The following is an 18,400-nucleotide window of genomic DNA, read 5'->3' as shown; positions in this document are numbered from 1 at the left end:
TTAGAAGTAAATTTTACTTTAGAAGAATTTTAGATGTATGATAACAAAACATTTTACTTTTTAAATATAGTATTATTTCCTTATTGCTATTCTTTCAAAGTATTTGTTGTGATAAGTTGTTTATATAATTTATTAATGTTGCAACTTGATTAGCTGATTAACTTAGCCCTTTAGTGTGTTGTTTGATACATGTCATACATGATATAGTTCCAAACAGACTATATAAACTCTTGGTTAGGAACATGATTCCTCAAGTCCTTCTGAAAGTGAGCATTGGGTTTTTAGCAGTTACCATAATAGCAAGTCGTTCTCAAAGTTCAAATGTCTAGGAATATAAAGTAATTTAAAGAAATTCAAAATAGCTTTTACCATTGAGCAGCTCTAGAAATATTTAGTCAAATTTTCTTTTTTTTTGAGAGAGAATCTCACTCAGTCGTCCAGGCTGGAGTGCAGTGGCTTGATCTCGGCTCACTGCAACTTCCACCTCCCAGGTTCAAGCAATTCTCCTGCCTCAGTCTTCTGAGTAACTGGGATTATAGGCACCTGCCACCACACCCAGCTAATTTTTGTATTTTTAGTAGAGATGGGGTTTCACCATGTTGACCAGGCTGCTCTTGAACTCCTGACCTCAAGTGATCCACCTGCATCGGCCTCTCAAAGTGTTGGTTTTACAGGCGTGAGCCACTGCATCTGACCAAAATTTTCAATTCTAATGTAGAATGAAGATTGGTGAAAAATCAACTAATATCAACTTATTTACATTTATTGAGCTTTTACCATGCACCAACTTCTGTAATAAATGGTAAATATACTTTATCTCATGGGATAATTATAATTATACTTTAAATAAGTCCTTTTCCCACCTCTATTTTTCTGTTGAAAAACTGAAACTGGCTGGGAGCTGTGGCTCATGCCTGTAATCCCAGCACTTTGGCAGGCAGAGGCGGGCGGCGGATCACTTGAAATCAGAGTTCGAGACCAGCCTGGCCAACATGGTCAAACCCATCTCTACTAAAGTACAAAAATTAGCCGGGCATGGTGGTGCATGCCTGTAATCCCAGCTACTCGGGAGGCTGAGGCAGGAGAATCGCTTGAACCCAGGAGGTGGAGGTTGCAGTCAACCAAGATCATGCCACTGCACTCCAGCATGGGCAACAGAGTGAGACTCTGTCTCAAAAAAAAAGAAAAGAAAAGAAAAGAAAAACTGAAGCTTAGGGAAATTAAGTTGCCAGTAAGTACCAAGATTCAAACTCAGTTCAGCCAAGTTTAAGAACCTTAGATGTAATATGCATGCATATGTGTCAATTTAAAGTTCTGATTTATCTTTAAGTATTGTTATTTCCTTAGACTTTGAAATTCTGTTAATCATTTCCCTTATTTTTATATTAAGATTTGATGTACATGTAAGTTTTAATACAATTTTTGACTTTTTACTATGTTGTTACTATCATTGGCATCTTAATAGGCTCTTAAATTGTAATTTTAAAGTATCTTTAAATAACTGTAGTAGTGAATATAGGTTTAAGAATTAAAAAGTAATTAAGATATCCTCTTAAGGGGATTTGCAATAAAATCTTTAAATAGGCCAGGCGCGGAGTCTCACGCCTGTAATCCCAGCACTTTGGGAGGCCAAGGCGGGCAGATCACAATGTCAGGAGATCGAGACCACGGTGAAACCCCGTCTCTACTAAAAATACAAAAAATTAGCCTGGCTCAGTGGCGGGCGCCTGTAGTCCCAGCTACTCCGGAGGCTGAGACAGGAGAATGGCCTGAACTCGGGAGGTGGAGCTTGCAGTGAGCCGAGATTGAGCCAGTGCACTCCAGCCTGGGGGACAGAGCGAGACTCCATCTCAAAAATAAAAATAAAAATAAATAAAATAAAATCTTTAAATAATTTTTTCTGATTAACTTTAATATTTTATAGGGTTTTTTGTTTGTTTGTTTGTTTTTTTGAGACTGAGTCTCACACTGTCATGCATCTCGGCTCACTGCAACCTCCACCTCCCAGGTTCAAGCAATTCTCCTTGCCTCAGCCTCCCAAGTAGCTGGGATTACAGGCGCCCACCACCACGCCCAGCTAATTTTTTTGTATTTTTAGTAGAGACGGGGTTTCACTATGTTGGCCAGGCTGATCTCGAACTCCTGATCTTGTGATCTGCCTGCCTCGGCCTCCCAAAATGCTGGGATTACAGGCGTGAGCCACCACACCCGGCCATAGGTTTTTATTTACATAGAACTATTTAATAAAGTTACCAATACATAAAACAGATTACAGCAATTAAATTTCTTAAAAACTAACAACAGCCGGGCACTGTGGCTCACACCTTTAATCTAACCAGCACTTTGGGAGGCCAAGGCAAGCAGATCATGAGGTTAGGAGATCGAGACCATCCTGGCTAACACAGTGGAACCTCATCTCTACTAAAAATACAAAAAAAATAGCTGGGCATGGTGGCACGTGCCTTTAATCCCAGCTACTCGGGAGGCTGAGGCAGGAGAATCCTTGAACCCAGGAGGCAGAGGTTGCAGTGAGCTGACATTGCGCCACTGCACTCCAGCCTGGGCGACAGAGCAAGACTTCATCTCAAAAAAAACTCACAACATATTTTATGTACACCTAGTATCAGTGAGATTTTTAATAATATTTATTGTCTTCCATATTGCCTACAAAACTTTCTTCAACTTCATAAAAAGTCCAGTAGAATTGTATTTACTTCTTCTCTCACCTCATTTTAAAATAGTGGATAAATGGTCAGACACAGTGACTCTGCACCTGTAATCCTAGCTACTTGGGAGGCTAAGGTGGGAGGATTGCGTGAGGCCAAGAGTTCAAGACCAGCCTGAGCAACACATAGAGACCCTATCTCTTTCAAAAAAAAAAAAAAAAGCATGCTGTATAAGTTTAATTTGAATTATATATATAGACGTTTGTGGTAGCAGTCTGTCGTGGTCACTTTCAGAGATATTTCATTCAGAGGTAGGAAATATTTTAGAATTTATGAAAATGTCATATTCTTGGTGTAATTTTCTCTTAATACAACCTTTATTCCACATGCACTTTTTAAATCTCTTGCTATTTTCTAGTTTTATAACTTTTCATTTGTAATTAGTCCTGTTAAAGGCACTTGCTATGGAATGTTTCTGACTGTCATTACATGGAGTGAAAAAATGCTTCTAGGATAATGTAGTACAAAAATGTATAGTAATTATTGTAACAACACATTTTTGTTAACAAAGCTGTTAAATGCACAAAAGTACTTTTTTAAAGCCAACTCTGTGAAGAAGTTTCTTATAACATCACATTCTGGCATAGCACTCTAATCAACTATTCAAGAAAATTTTTATATACCTGTTTTTCATAATAAAAAAGAGAGATGAGATAACATAAATAAAATACTGATAGAAAAGTAGTTCTTTACTGAAGTATATGTTAATAATTGTGGGACCACTGTTGAAGTCTTACTGTTAGAAAGGTTCTGTAACATATTAATCTTCAGTGTCTTGTTTTTTCAAGCAGTTTTCCAAACATATCAGCTATTTCTAGGAGGTGTAACAAAATAGTATCTGTTTTTAACTCATTGAATGACAACAATTTTTCATTATTACTATTATTTTTTCTTGGCCACTTCTTCCAGGAAAAAAATGACAAAAAATTTTAAGGCTTTGTTTCCATTTTGCATATTTTAAGTGAAACAAACATATGTAATAATTATTCCTGTTTGTAACTAAATAGTTATCTATGTGATGACAGAAGCTGGAGAAATTTGTATTGCCAAGATCGTTATATATGTTGGTGGGTATGAGCTGGGTAGCTCATGTAGAAACATATCTGGGCATCTTAAACTTTGCTCACTTATTTAAACTAGTAATCTGCTAAACTGAGTCATTCACACTTGTGAATAGTATCTTTGAATGGGATCTAGTCATATCAAAAATTCTAGACAGAAAATATTTTCCAACACTTAAAATGCTTACATTTTTCTTTAAGTCTTGTGTGTTTTTGACTGACTTTTAATCTGGGTGCAAATGTAAGGTTATTGCCATCACTGATGCTTTGTTGATTTTTTTGTATATTATTACTGATTATATGTTTTTTTCTGAGTTTTTCCTTTCTTGAGTGACTAGTAATGTTTTTATTTTTCAATACAATGAATAATAGTATTGACAATCCTATAAAATATCTGATAGTTACATCTATTGATCACACACCATTTGCCAAAAACACTGTGTTAAATGCTTTATATACAGTATTTCTTAGACTACCCACAATATCCCTGAGATAGGTCCTGTTTCCCCCCATGGTCAAACTCCATCTCTTATGAAACGTAAGAAATATTCAGAGATATAAAATACATTTCTTTTAACTCAGTTTTCTTTTCTTTTTTTTTTTTGAGATAGAGTCTCTGTTGCCCAGGCTGGAGTGCAGTTGCGCGATCCTGGCTCACTGCAACCACCACCTCCCTAGTTAAAGCAATTCTCCTGGCTCAGCCTCCTGGGTAGCTGGCATTACAGGCGCGTTCCATCACGCCCAGCTAATTTTATATTTTTAGTAGAGATGGGGTTTTGCCATGTTAGCCAGGCTGGTCCTGAACTCCCAACCCTCCCGACCTGAGGTGATGTGCCCACGTCAGCCTCCCAAAGTGCCAGGATTATAGGTGTGAGCCATCATGCCCAGCCTTAACTCAGTTTTCAAACCACATTTTGAGATCTCAAATAGAACTTCAATGTTCTTTTTAAAAATAGTTGGACTTTCAGATGTTGATTTTTTAACAAATTTTCAAAATAAATACTGAATTTTGAAAACATATACTCCCCGCTATTTATGTGAGAAATACTTGAACTTGTCTCCCTTCCCCTCCCCCCTCCTTTTTTTTTAGATGGAGTCTAGCTCTGTCACCCAGGCTGGAGTGCAGTGGCATGATCTCAGCTCACTGCAGCCTCCACCTCCTGGGTTCAAGCAGTTCTCCTGCCTCAGCCTCCCAAGTAGCTGGGATTATAGGCATGTAAAGCACCACACCCGGCTAGCTTTTTGTTTTTTTAGTAGAGATGGAGTATCACCATGTTGGCCAGGCTGGTCTCAAACTCCTGACCTCAGGTGATGCCCACCTTGGCCTCCCAAAGTGCTGGGATTACAGGCGTGGGCCATTACAGACACACCCCAGGCCCCTTTTTTTGAATTGTACACAGGATATTTTTATCTAATTGACTTTTACAAACTAAAATCTAGAATTCCTTTTATTTACTTTTATTTTTGGAAATTTTTTTTCCTCCCTATTGGCAATGTAAAAAACTACTATTTAATGTATATGCACTAAATATCAGGTGCTGTGTTAAGTATTTTATCTGCATTGCCTCACGTGGTCTTTCCAATAACCTTCCAAGGCAGGTACCATTATTATCCCCATTCTACATATAGGGAAAATTGAAGCTCAGAGAAGTTAAATTACTTGCCCAAGATCAGAAAGTCAGTGTTGGAACTAATATTTAAATGTAGTTCTGTCTGATTCCAAAGCTTGTGATTTTACTATTACTGCTATGGAAATTTCTGTTTTTGTGTTTTTCTGTGTGTAAATAACCTTACTCTTTTAAGTGGAATTTAGCAATATGAATATTGTTTTTCAGCTGTGAGTACCAGACTGCCGGCTGGTTCCAACAGTTCTTCTCAGACCACAGAGTGTCTTACACCTGAATCCTGTTCACAGACTATAAGCAATGTGGCTTCCCAATCGATGCCTCCTGTGTATCCTTCAGTTGACATTGATGCACATGTGAGTAGATTGTTTTATTTAAACTTATACTGCCCATTCTGATTTTCTTTGGAAAGGAAAATTATCATTCTACTCTTATTGTGAAAAGAAGTATTATTTGCTCTTAAATTGATAACTTCTGTTAAAAAAATTTTAACTTATTTTTTTTCTTCTCCTAGACTGAGAGCAATCATGACACAGCATTAACACTAGCTTGTGCAGGTGGTCATGAAGAACTTGTATCTGTGCTCATTGCACGGGATGCCAAAATTGAACATAGAGACAAAAAAGGTAAATATCAGTCAGAAATAAAATCCAAGTGTAGTTACATCAGAAAATAATTTTTAACTTTTTTATTATTGATAAATAGTTCCTAGACTATCTCAGTGATAAGATGGATAAGCCTATTTCAATTAGGAATATCAGGATTCATTATTCTGCAGAGCCAAATAATTCTCCAAAAATTCAAAAACTAGACTGTAGATCATTAGTGAAATAGAGCAAGTTGTGGTTGCCCTTCTTAATCCAAAGGTAGTTCATACAGAGGCATCAAAGTTCATTATGAGTATAAACTTTAATAATTTTTACTTAGTTTTTTAATTAGGTGTTTATGGGTTTTTTGTCACTAACAAATAAAGGTTTAGAGCAGTTTTATGTTAAATTGTTATCTATGTCTGTCCTGAAGGGTTTATTTTGCTAAAATGCTAGAGAATTGTAAACAGTGGCTTTAAAAAAATTAAAACACATAAATTTGTTTAAGATTTTCATTTTCTGATTTAGGTTTTACACCACTAATCCTGGCAGCAACAGCAGGGCATGTTGGAGTTGTTGAAATCCTTTTGGATAAAGGTGGAGATATAGAAGCACAATCTGAACGAACTAAGGATACTCCACTCTCATTGGCATGTTCTGGTGGACGTCAGGAGGTGTGTTAATGTTAATTTTCATTTTGTAAATATTTTGCTTGTATTTTAAAATACGCATATGATTCGTATTTTAGCTACATGAATAAAATTTGCATGTATTTTGTGTGTTTTTCTGAGGCAGGGTCTTGGTCTGTCTCCCAGGCTAGAGTGGTAGCGCAATTATAGTTCACTATAACATTGAAATCTGGGGCTCAAGCAATCCTCAGCCTCCCAAGTAGCTAGGGCTGTTTTATAGAGATGGGGTCATGTGTTGTTGCCCAGGCCAGTTTCAAACTCCTGGACTCAAGCAATCCTCTCTCCTTGGCCTCCCAAAGTACAGGGATTATAGTTATGGGCCAGAATGTCTGGCCCTGCACATATTGTGACATGCTCCATATACTTTCTGAGGAATGGGTACTTCTCTTAAGTTTTATGGGAATGTAAATGCCCTTTTTTTGGTGGGGGGTTGTGGAGGGAACAGGAGGGTGGAGATGAGGTCTCATTATGTTGCCCAAGCTGGCCTTGAACTCCTGGCCTCAAGGGATCCTCCTGCCTCGGCCTCCTAAAGTTCTGGGATTATAGGCATGAGCCACCATGCCTGGACATAAATTCCCTTTTAAAAAATCTGTTTCTTCCCCTTAAAGCCAAATAAAAATTATCTTAATCCTTACATTTATTCAAATTAAATGAATCACAATTATAACACATATGAAATGCAAATTTATTGCCCAATAAATGACAAATAGAAAGGGTAACATCTTGTTATTGCAGTATACTTGGGATTTCAAAGCTCTAAATTCCTGAAATTGAATCCATTTCTCTAGTGCTGATATTTCAATATTTAGGGTCTAATGAAATGTAATTAAAATATCAGATATTTATATATCTGATAAGTCCTGTTATAAGTCCTGTTTCTTTGTGTTTCCTTCATTTTAAGTTGAGCCCTTGGTGTAAACTCTCTTCTCTATCCATATTTTACTTTGTAGGTGGTAGACTTGCTGCTGGCTCGAGGTGCAAATAAAGAACATAGGAACGTATCTGATTATACACCACTGAGTCTAGCTGCGTCTGGAGGATATGTTAATATCATTAAGATTCTGCTTAATGCTGGGGCAGAAATTAATTCAAGGTATTACCTGTTCATTTTATTGTTCATGTTTAGTAAGTTACTACTTTGGAGTTAAATGTCTACCTCTAAACATTTTGACAGATAACATTTTAAATTAAGATAGTACTAAAGTTGCAAAGCCAATGATTACAGCTATAATGTGTTTATAAGTAATCTCAGCTTATTTCGGTAATGTGGCTGCTTATAAAGAGGTCTCATTTCAAAAAGTATTTTGTTCTATGGCCTACTACCCTAAATATGCCCAATCTCATCTGATCTTAGAAACAGTATTTTATTATATATAGTTGGAAATTTATAATCCCTAAATAGGAATTACGTTTTATTTTTTAAGTTATTTATTTTTTGAGACGGAGTCTTGCTCTTGTTGCCCAGGCTGGAGTGCAATGGCTTGATCTCGGCTTACCGCAACTTCTGCCTCCCGGGTTCAAGCGATTCTTCTGCTTCAGCCTCCCAGGTAGCTGGGATTACAGGCATGCACCACCAGGCCCAGCTAATTTTGTATTTTTAGTAGAGATGGTGTTTCTCCATGTTGGTCAGGCTGGTCTCAAACTCCCGACCTCAGGTGATCTGCCCGCCTTGGCCTCCCAAAGTGCTGGGATTACAGGCATGAGCCACCACGCCCAGCCAGAAATTATGTTCTAAATTGTGACATTTTCTTATTCTTTATTATTGGTCGAAACAAGTAAAATCTATTCATTGATGTGAGAAACCTCTCTTTTTAGTGAAACCTTTTCATCTTTAATGCTTTTCTAAAATAATAGGCAACATATTATTTTAATTTTCTAAGCACGTTTCCCCCCTTAGGACTGGGAGTAAACTAGGTATTTCTCCCCTGATGTTGGCTGCAATGAATGGACATGTTCCTGCAGTAAAATTGCTGCTTGATATGGGTTCAGACATTAATGCCCAGATAGAGACCAATCGGAACACGGCTCTCACCCTGGCCTGTTTCCAGGGCCGAGCAGAAGTAGTGAGTTTGCTTCTGGACCGAAAAGCCAATGTTGAACATAGGGCAAAGGTAAGCATTTTTTACTTGTCAACTATTTCAGATACGTTTCTGTAGAAAGAACATGGCATTTTAACGCAAATTGAATGTAATATTTTAAATTATCATAAATTAAAACTGATACCCCAATGCAGAATTGAGGGATTATGTTGTATAGTAGTGAGTGACATACTGTCACCATCATGACTTTTATTAAGGACAATGAAGAAAACAGAATTAGTACTTTTCCCAACCTCAGCCTTGAGTAGCTTTCTATTAATACTGCAGCTTACAACTTCTGAATGTAGTAAGATTATTTTGTATTAATTCTTATACTGTAGACTTTTAAAGAACTCTTTTAATGAGGCATGTGCTTATAATTGTAAAAATCCCAAGCAAAAATTTAGTTCATAAGTTAAAAATTCAGGGCAGCTAACATCTCATTTGACCATGGCAGATTTTGACAGTTTCATGACTATTTGGTATTAAGAAAATAGGAGTTAGTAGAGGCTGGGCACGATGGCTCACGCCTGTAATTCCAGCACTTCAGGAGGCCGAGGCAGGTGAATCACATGAGGTCAGGAGTTCGAGACCAGCCTGGCCAACATGGTGAAACCCCGTCTCTACTAAAAATATAAAAAATGAGCTGGATATGGTGGCAGGTGCCTTTAATGCCAGCTACTCAGGAGGCTGAAGCAGGAGAATCACCTGAACTTGGGAGGTGGAGGTTGCACTGAGCAGAGATCACGCCATTGCACTCCAGCCTAGGCAACAAGAGAGAAACTCTGTCCCCCCTGGCTCCCCAAAAAAGGAAGAATAAAGGAGAAAAGTCATCAAATAATCTCCATAGATGCAGGAAACACACACAGAGAAAAGAAAATAGGAGTTAGTATGTCATTGGCTTGAATTTCTTTGCTTAGAACTGCAAGGTTCTTAGAACTCTGGAAAGACATAGGTTGGGTAGAATTTTTAATAGTCAACAGCGAATCTAGTGCTCATTTCAAATTGGAAAGATTTGACTGGAAATCTTGTATTTTTTCCCTGAAATTCCTCTCACTTCTTAAAGTTTAGTGCAACATTTACATTCTTTTAATCTAAGTAATGAGGAAGTGTGGTTTTTCCGTGGCTTTTTACCACACAAAGAGAAATGAGTCTTTCCTGTCATTCAGTTTGTCTTTTTCTATTACAAGTATTCATTGTGTGTCACTTATCCATTAAAAGTCTTAGAGAAATCTGTGTTATTTTGGATAGTACCAGTAGGAAATGTCCTTTGAAAAAATGTTGGAGACTAATGTACCAAAGGCACATATGCAAAAAATTTATAAAGTGATTTTAATCTACTTATTTTTAATATCTTTATTCATTGTGCAGAGAAATTATCTGAGTAAATTCATAAAAGTATAGAAGTTACAGAATTTTTTTTAGTGTGAGATAACATGTTTTAAGTTCATTCTAGCATGTCTAACTGAATAACAATTTTTACTGCTGTTTAGTAAAATTCAAGGCAGAATATTGCTTAGCTCTTTTATGAGAGTTAATCAGAACTAGAATTGTTTTAAAAGTTAATTGCTTCAGTTTTTTAAAGAAATTATGTAGCTTAGTTTTGGTCCATGGAATAGTTTAAAAAAGAAATTATGTGACTTAATTGCATAATTTATTGGTTTAAACAGACTGGTCTTACCCCCTTGATGGAAGCAGCTTCTGGAGGGTATGCAGAGGTTGGAAGAGTTCTTCTTGATAAAGGAGCGGATGTTAATGCTCCCCCTGTGCCTTCCTCAAGAGATACTGCTTTAACAATAGCAGCAGACAAAGGTCACTACAAATTTTGTGAACTCCTGATTCATAGGTGAGTACTTTTCTATTATATTAGAACTTTCTCAGAGCTTTTAAAGTTAATAACATTGTTTTACTTTATTGACATTGTTAAGAAAAGATTATTTGTAAGTTATTTTGTAAAAGAAGATGATAGAGAAAAACTAGAAAAAGCCAGCCTCTTCTTACAGGAAACAAACTGTATTAATATGCTTTTGTTTATAGGGGAGCCCACATTGATGTCCGTAACAAAAAGGGAAATACACCTCTTTGGCTGGCATCCAATGGAGGTCATTTTGATGTTGTGCAGTTGCTAGTGCAAGCAGGTGCTGATGTGGATGCAGCAGATAACCGGAAAATCACACCCCTTATGTCAGCATTTCGCAAGGTAATTTGATATGGGGGAAGAAAGGTCAAATGTAATAATTTTAAGCCAATTCTAAGTTTAAAATGTGTGAGAAAGATACGTTTATCTTGGAGAATTGAGTATATTTCCATAGAAAAATCACTGCTATCTTTCCGTTCATTTTTTTTTTTTGAGACGGAGTCTTACTCTGTTACTTAGGCTAGAATACAGTGGCACAATGGCAGCTCACTGGAAACTCTGCCTCCCAGATTCAAGCGATTCTCCTGCCTCAGCCTCCTGAATAGCTGGGATTACAGGTGTGCGCCACCATGCCCGGCTAATTTTTGTATTTTTAGTAGAGACGGGGTGTCACCACGTTAGTCAGGCTGGTCTCGAACTCCTGACTTTGTGATCTGCCTGCCTCAGCCTCCCAAAGTGCTGGGATTACAGGCTCCCGACCTTTCTTTCCATTCTTTTGTGGCCAAATCTAAGAGCTATGTGGTAGTTCACTATAAGCAACTTGGTTGTTAAATCACTTGGTGTCTTGACTATTTGTGATATATTGTTCATAAAATAGAAGATTTAAGAAAAACTATTATATGCAGATGGATTTTTTTCTACCTAAAGAGGAACAAAAAGGAGTAGACTTTCATAAAAACTTACTGTATCTTCTGTGTGCGTGCGTGTGTGTGTATGTGTGTGTATGAAACAGGGTCTCAGTCTATCAACCAGGCTGGAGTGCAGTGGCATGATCATAGCTCACTATAGCCTCATCCTCCCAGGCTTGAGTGATCCTCCTGCCTCAGCCTCCTGAGTAGCTGGGACCACAGGTGTGCACTACCATGCTAAGATTTTTTTTATTTTTATTTTTTTGTAGAGACGAGGTCTTGCTATATTGCCCAGGCTGGTCTCAAACTCCTGGGCTCAAACAATACTACCACCTCTGCCTCCCAGAGTGCTAAGATATGGGCATGAGCTATGCCTCTCATATATATTAAAGTTCATGCCCAGCCTCTCATATATATTAAAGTTCACTTATCTGCTATATTTTTTAAAGCCTTTCCCTTGTTATAGCTTCCCAAACTATAAACTACTTATTAGGGCCTGTAAAGACCTGCATAATAAGCTTCATGTCAACCTCCCTAGACAAATCATTTATGCTAGTATCCCCTTTTGCTCACTATGTTTTCTAGTTACTGGCATAGAATGCACTTAAGTTTGTTTTTTTTTTGAGATGGAGCCTTGCTCTGTCGCTCAGGCTGGAGTGCAGTGGTGCGATCTCAACTCACTGCAAGCTCCGTCTCCCAGGTTCACGCCATTCTCCTGCCTCAGCCTCCCAGGTAGCTGGGACTACAGGTGCCTGCCACCACACTTGGCTAATTTTTCGTATTTTTAGTAGAGACGGGGTTTCACCATGTTAGCCAGGATGGTCTCGATCTCCTGATCTTGTGATCTGCCCGCCTCGGCCTCCCAAAGTGCTGGGATTACAGGCGTGAGCCACCACGCCTGGCCAAATGCACTAAATTTTCAACTGCCTCAGGGCCTTTGCTCACTGGTTTCTTTTCCTGAAATGTTTTCCCTTGCTGTTCACCTAACTCACTTCTCTACTCATCTGTTAGCTCCAATTTTACATGTCACTTCTCAAAGAGTATTTCCCTAACACCTAATCTGAAAAAGGTCCCTCTGGTTCTCTTTTATAGATGAGTTTTGATTTTCCTTATCCCAATTTGTAATTATATCTTCAAACATGTACTTACCATTTTAATGCCTGTCTCGCCAACTAGACTGGTAGGTCCATGAGGACAAGAGTCATGACCATCTTTTTCAGCACTGTTTATATACCCAGTTGTTTAGCACAGTGCAATTTACATATAGTGAAATACATGAATCTTAAGGTACGTGGTTTAGTTTTGATAAATGTATACATACATGTAACCCATACCCCATAAACATATAAATTATTTCCGTATCCCTAGAATGTTCCCTCTTGCCCACTTTTAATCACTTCCCTGCCCCAGAGGCAAGCATTTCTCTGATTTTTATCTCCATCACACTAATTCTTGAGGATGTTTTAGAACCTTAGTAAGAAGCGAAACTATGCAAGCTTGGTTAGATTAAAATAGATGTGCTTGCCGGGCGCGGTGGCTCACCCCTGTAATCCCAGCACTTTGTGAGGCCGAGGCGGGTGGATTGTCTGAGGTCAGGAGTTCAAGACCAGCCTGGCCAACATGGTAAATCCCTGTCTGTACTAAAAATACAAAAATTAGCCAGTTATGGTGGTGGGCACATGTAATCTCAGCTACTCCGGAGGTTGAGGCAGGAGAATTGCTAGAACCCGGGAGATGGAGGTTGCAGTGAGATGAGAGCGCGCCACGGCAATCCAGCCCGGGCGACAACAGCGAGACTCCCGTCTCAAAAAAAAAAAAAAAAAAAAGATATGCTTAGAATTGATTATAGATCTTCCAACCCTTGATAATGGCATTTAGAAAGTGTTTTATTTAGATTCAAGTCCTAAGGCTCAGAAAGTTGTGATAGTACACCTTGTTTAGTTAGTGAAGTAGAGGCAAAGTAAGACTTTGAAATTTTAAAAAATTATTTGTTTTAGGACTCATTTCTCTTTTACACTGAGATTCATTTTACATCACCAATGTTTGTCTAATAGATTTATTCTAGGAGATAACTGTTTTTCTACAAAAGCTTTTTCTACTTTTCAGTGGAATTAAATTCAGGAGAAATGTTGTCTAGTCCACCGTCCACTCCTGAGCATACATTCTTGTTTTTATGCTTTTCTGTTTATAAGCTGAATGCTTATCTTATTTTCATAATTTTCATTTTAAACTTAATATTCTACTTGAAAGTATTTGCCTTTTTATTCTTAATTGGTAAGCATATATGCAAAATCAAGGGATTCCTTTGTAATTTTTTTTGTTTTACTTTATTTTTATTCTTAAGAATAATACTTTTTCTTTTCATGCTATCTTGTCTAAGATTGTTGTATTTCTTATAGGGTCACGTAAAAGTTGTTCAATATTTGGTAAAGGAAGTAAATCAGTTCCCTTCTGATATAGAATGCATGAGATACATAGCAACAATTACAGATAAGGTAAGTTTAATATGCTACTGAAGCACATTTTTGTTCTTTGTGGAATGATATGCCAAAGTATGCAGTTAGGAACTTGTTCTTTTTATATTCTGAAAGGTTGGTTACCTGATCTCTTTATGCTTTTGTTTCTCCATTTGTAAAATAGAGGAGTATAATAGTTTTGATAAACTATTTTGAGATTTCTACTGTGGACCATAGTCACAGTGACTACACTAAGGTACTAAACCATTAGCCTAATGAGAAGGCTTCCTAAGGACATGCAGGTTTTTAGGGAAATGGTGTCTTATTTTTGTGGAAGATTGATACATGACTGGACTCAAAGGATAACTTAATTTGGTTTAGTGACTTTTCAGTTTGAGCTTTAACCTCTGGACTTTAATGTGCTCATCAGCTTAAGTTTTATTTGGCCTCTTTATATTATGTTTCATTATATATTTACATAATTCTATTTCCTGCTGTAGGAACTGTTAAAAAAATGTCATCAATGTGTTGAAACCATTGTGAAGGCTAAAGACCAGCAAGCCGCAGAAGCAAATAAGAATGCAAGTATTCTTTTAAAGGAACTTGATCTGGAAAAGGTGAGTGGGAAAAATAATTTTCCTTTTTATAAATTATTGAGGCTGGGCCTGGTGGCTCACACCTGTAATCCCAACACTTTGGGAGGCTGAGCCCAGGAGTTCGAGATCAGTTTGGTCAACATAGAGAGGATGGCCTGAGCCCAGGAGGCAGAGGTTGCAGTGAGCTGTGATTGTGCCACTGCACTCTAGCCTGGGTGACAGAGTGAGACCCCATCTCTGCAAAGAAAAATTTAAAAAACAGCTGGGCATGGTGGTGCATGCCTGCAGTCCTAGCTATTCAGGAGGCTGAAATGGAAGGATCACTTGAGTCCAGGAGGTCAAGTGAGCCATAATTACACACTGCAGTCCAGCCTAGGCAACAGATCAAGACTCTGTCTCTAAAAAAAAAAAAGAAAAAAAAAGAAATTGCCAGATGTCATGGCTCATGCCTGTAATCCCAGCACTTTGGGAGGCTGAGGAGGGTGGACTGTTTGAGCTCCAGAGTTTGAGACCAGCCTAGGCAACATGGCAAAACCCCATCTCTACAAAAAAAAAAAAAAAAAAAATTAGCCAGGCATGGTGGCAGGTGCCTGTAGTCCCAGCAACTTGGGAGGGTGAGGTGGAAGGATGGCCTGAGCCCAGGAGGCAGAGGTTGCAGTGACCTGTGATTGTGCCACTGCACTCTAGCCTGGGTGACAGAGTGAGACCCCATCTCAGACAAAAAGAAAATCTGCTAGAATAAACTTGTCACCTGTATGACCAATATTCTTAACAATATATGATTCAAAGGAAATAGGTAATAGATTCTTGAACCACAGTCAATTTTTTGATTCTGACCCGTCATTCAAAATAATTTATTTTGAGCCCAAATATAAGGGAAGGACTAGATTTTGAGCAAGATCCCAATTTACGGCTGGGTGCGGTAGCTCATACCTGTAATCCCAGCATTTTGGGAGGCCTAGGCAAGAGGATGGCTTGAGCTCAGGAGTTCGAGACCAGGCTGGGCAACATAATGAGACCTTGCCTCTACTAAAAGTTTAAAAAATTCACCTGGCTTGGTGGTGCACACCTATAGTCCCAGCTCCTCGGGCGGCTGAGGCGAGAGGATCACTTGGGCCTGGGAGGTTGAGGCTGCAATGAGCTATGATTGTGCCACTGTACTCCAGCCTGGGTGACAGAGCAAGACCCTGTCTCAAAAAAAAAAAAAAAAATCCTGTCTGGGCATAGTAGCTCATGCCTGTAATCCCGGCACTGTGGGAGGCCGAGGCAGGCGGATCACCTGAGGTTAGGAGTTTGAGACAAGCCTGGCCAACATGGAGAAACCCCATCTCTGCTAAAAATACAAATATTAGGCCGGGCGCGGTGGCTCAAACCTGTAATCCCAGCACTTTGGGAGGCCGAGACGGGCGGATCACGAGGTCAGGAGATCGAGACCATCCTGGCTAACATGGTGAAACCCCGTCTCTACTAAAAAAATACAAAAAACTAGCCGGGCGAGGTGGCGGGTGCCTGTAGTCCCAGCTACTCGGGAGGCTGAGGCAGGAGAATGGCGTAAACCCGGGAGGCAGAGCTTGCAGTGAGCTGAGATCCGGCCACTGCACTCCAGCCTGGGCGACAGAGCAAGACTCCGTCTCAGAAAAAAAAATAATAAAAATAAAAAAAACAAATATTAGCCGGGCGTGGTGGCGCATGCCTGTAGTCCTAGCTACTTAGGAGCCTGAGGCAGGAGAATTGTTTGAACCCAGTAGGCAGAGGTTGCAGTGAGCCAAACAAGATCACAGCACTACACTCTAGCCTGGGTGACAGAGCTAGATTCTGTCTCAAAAAGAAAAAAAAAAATCCCATTTTACCAAATGACATCATTACTGCCTAAGTGGTTTTAACATTGGTGTGTGAAGAAATTTAGTAAAGCATTAGAAATCATTTGTTTATCATAAGATCTGGGTTACAAGTGGTTTATTAGATTCCCAATTAAAGACTATCTAGTATCCTAGGATGTGTGCTATAATGGAAAAATTAAAACAAATAAACTAAAACATTGCCTTTCTGAGGCTCAGTCTGCTTACCTGGAAAATGAGAGTGTTGATACTGAGTTCGGAAATTATATTAAAAGAAAAAGCATCATGATTGAGTAGAGTTATTCTAGGAATGCAAGAGATAGCTTAACATGAATATATTTTGTTGATAATTAAAGGAAGAAACAAAGTATGATTATTGAGAGATGCTAAAATTTTGATAGCAAATTTTGGTTTAAAAAAACTTAGTAAGCTAAAGAGAGAAGAAAAGTTTGCTTACAATCATTAGGAGAAAAAAGATAATAAAAAATGATCATGTGAATAGGCAATTCACAGAAAAAGAAATACAGGCTGGGCATGTGTGGTGGTTCACGCCTGTAATCCCAGCACTTTGGGAGGCTGAGGCAGGAGGATCACTTGAGACTAGCAGTTTAAGACCAGCCTGGGCAACACAAAGTAGGACCCTGTCTCTACTTAAAATTAAAATTAAAATAAATTCTATAAAGTAGGAAAGAATCATTTTTGTAATAGCTTCTTGTCAGGATTTTTACAGTGAAATTTATCAGTCATTTTAAAGATCATGATAGCTGCATTTAGGCACATAAATAGATGCCACATAAATGTTTTTTTTTAAATAGCATTAGTGAAATTCACTCCACAAACCGTACAATTTACCCATGTAAAGTTACATAATTCGCAGCTGGGCACAATGGCTCACGCCTGTAATCCTAGCACTTTGGGAGGCTAAGGTGGGCAGAACACCTGAGCTCAGGAGTTCGAGACCAGCCTGGCTAACATGGTGAAACCCTGTCTCTACTAAAAATACAGAAATTAGTCAGGCATGGTGGCACATGCCTGTAATCCCAGCTGCCTGGGAGGCTGAGGCAGAATTGCAGGAACCCGACAGGCAGAGGCTGCAGTAAGCCAACATTGTGCCACTGCACTCCAGCCTGGGTGACAGAGCAAGACTGTGTCTCAAAATAAAATAAAGTTATGTAATTCAGTGTTGTTTAGTATATTCACAGAATTGTACATTTATCAGCAGTCAATTTTGGAACATTATGACTATCATATAAAGAAACCCTGCACTCTATAGCTATCATATTCCCATTCCCCCGCTGCAATCCCTGTGTCCTAGGTAACTGCTAATCTACTTTCTGTCTCTATAGATTTGTCAATTCTGGACTTTTCACATAAATGGAATCATACCATATTTGGTCTTTTGTGACTGGCTTTTTCACTTAGTGAAATGTTTTCAAAATTCTTCCATGTTATAGACGAAATCAGTACTTTATTTCTTTTTATTGCCAAATACAAAACAGTTCTATCCTTAGATAGACCACATTTTGTTTATCTGCTTATCAGTTAATGGACATTGGGTTACTTCCACTTTTTGGCAATTATAAATAATGCTCAATGATTGTAAGCAACCTTTTCTTGTCTCTTTAGCTTACTAAGTTTTTTTAAACTAAAATTTGCTATCAAAATTTTAGCATCTTTCAATAATCATACTTTTTCTCTTCCTTTATTTATCAACAAAATATTAAGCTATCTCTTGCATTCCTAGAATAACTCTACTTGATCATGATACTTTTTCTTTTAATAATGCAATTATAAATAAGTATACAGGTTTTTGTGTGAAAATGTTTTTATTTCTCTGGAGCATGTACCTATGGATAGAATTACTGAATCATACGCTAGTTCTGTGTAACTATTTGAAGGAGTGCCAGATTATTTTCCAAAGTGGCTGTACCATTTTACATTCCTACCTGCAGTGTATGAAGGTTTCAATTTCTCCACA

General features: G+C 38.3%; 1 protein-coding gene across 16 annotated transcripts in view; it reads left to right on the top strand.

Annotated features, from left to right (window-relative positions):
• Positions 1-18,400, top strand: part of LOC117065745 (ankyrin repeat and KH domain-containing protein 1) — a 147,165-nt gene that overhangs the window by 100,883 nt on the left and 27,882 nt on the right. For all 16 annotated transcript variants that reach the window (XM_033180952.1, XM_033180968.1, XM_033180956.1 and 13 more), the window contains 9 exons: positions 5,623-5,768; positions 5,927-6,038; positions 6,528-6,673; positions 7,639-7,781; positions 8,586-8,799; positions 10,437-10,612; positions 10,804-10,966; positions 13,932-14,027; positions 14,489-14,605. In XM_033180952.1, coding sequence (XP_033036843.1) covers positions 5,623-5,768; positions 5,927-6,038; positions 6,528-6,673; positions 7,639-7,781; positions 8,586-8,799; positions 10,437-10,612; positions 10,804-10,966; positions 13,932-14,027; positions 14,489-14,605 — 1,313 coding nt within the window. The remainder of the gene's footprint in view (positions 1-5,622; positions 5,769-5,926; positions 6,039-6,527; positions 6,674-7,638; positions 7,782-8,585; positions 8,800-10,436; positions 10,613-10,803; positions 10,967-13,931; positions 14,028-14,488; positions 14,606-18,400) is intronic.

Source organism: Trachypithecus francoisi, unplaced genomic scaffold (assembly GCF_009764315.1).
Source record: "Trachypithecus francoisi isolate TF-2019V2 unplaced genomic scaffold, Tfra_2.0 Lachesis_group2, whole genome shotgun sequence".
Classification (NCBI taxonomy): Eukaryota; Metazoa; Chordata; class Mammalia; order Primates; family Cercopithecidae; genus Trachypithecus; species Trachypithecus francoisi.
Note: the sequence above shows the minus strand (reverse complement) of the source record. Positions and strands in the feature narration are given on the sequence as shown.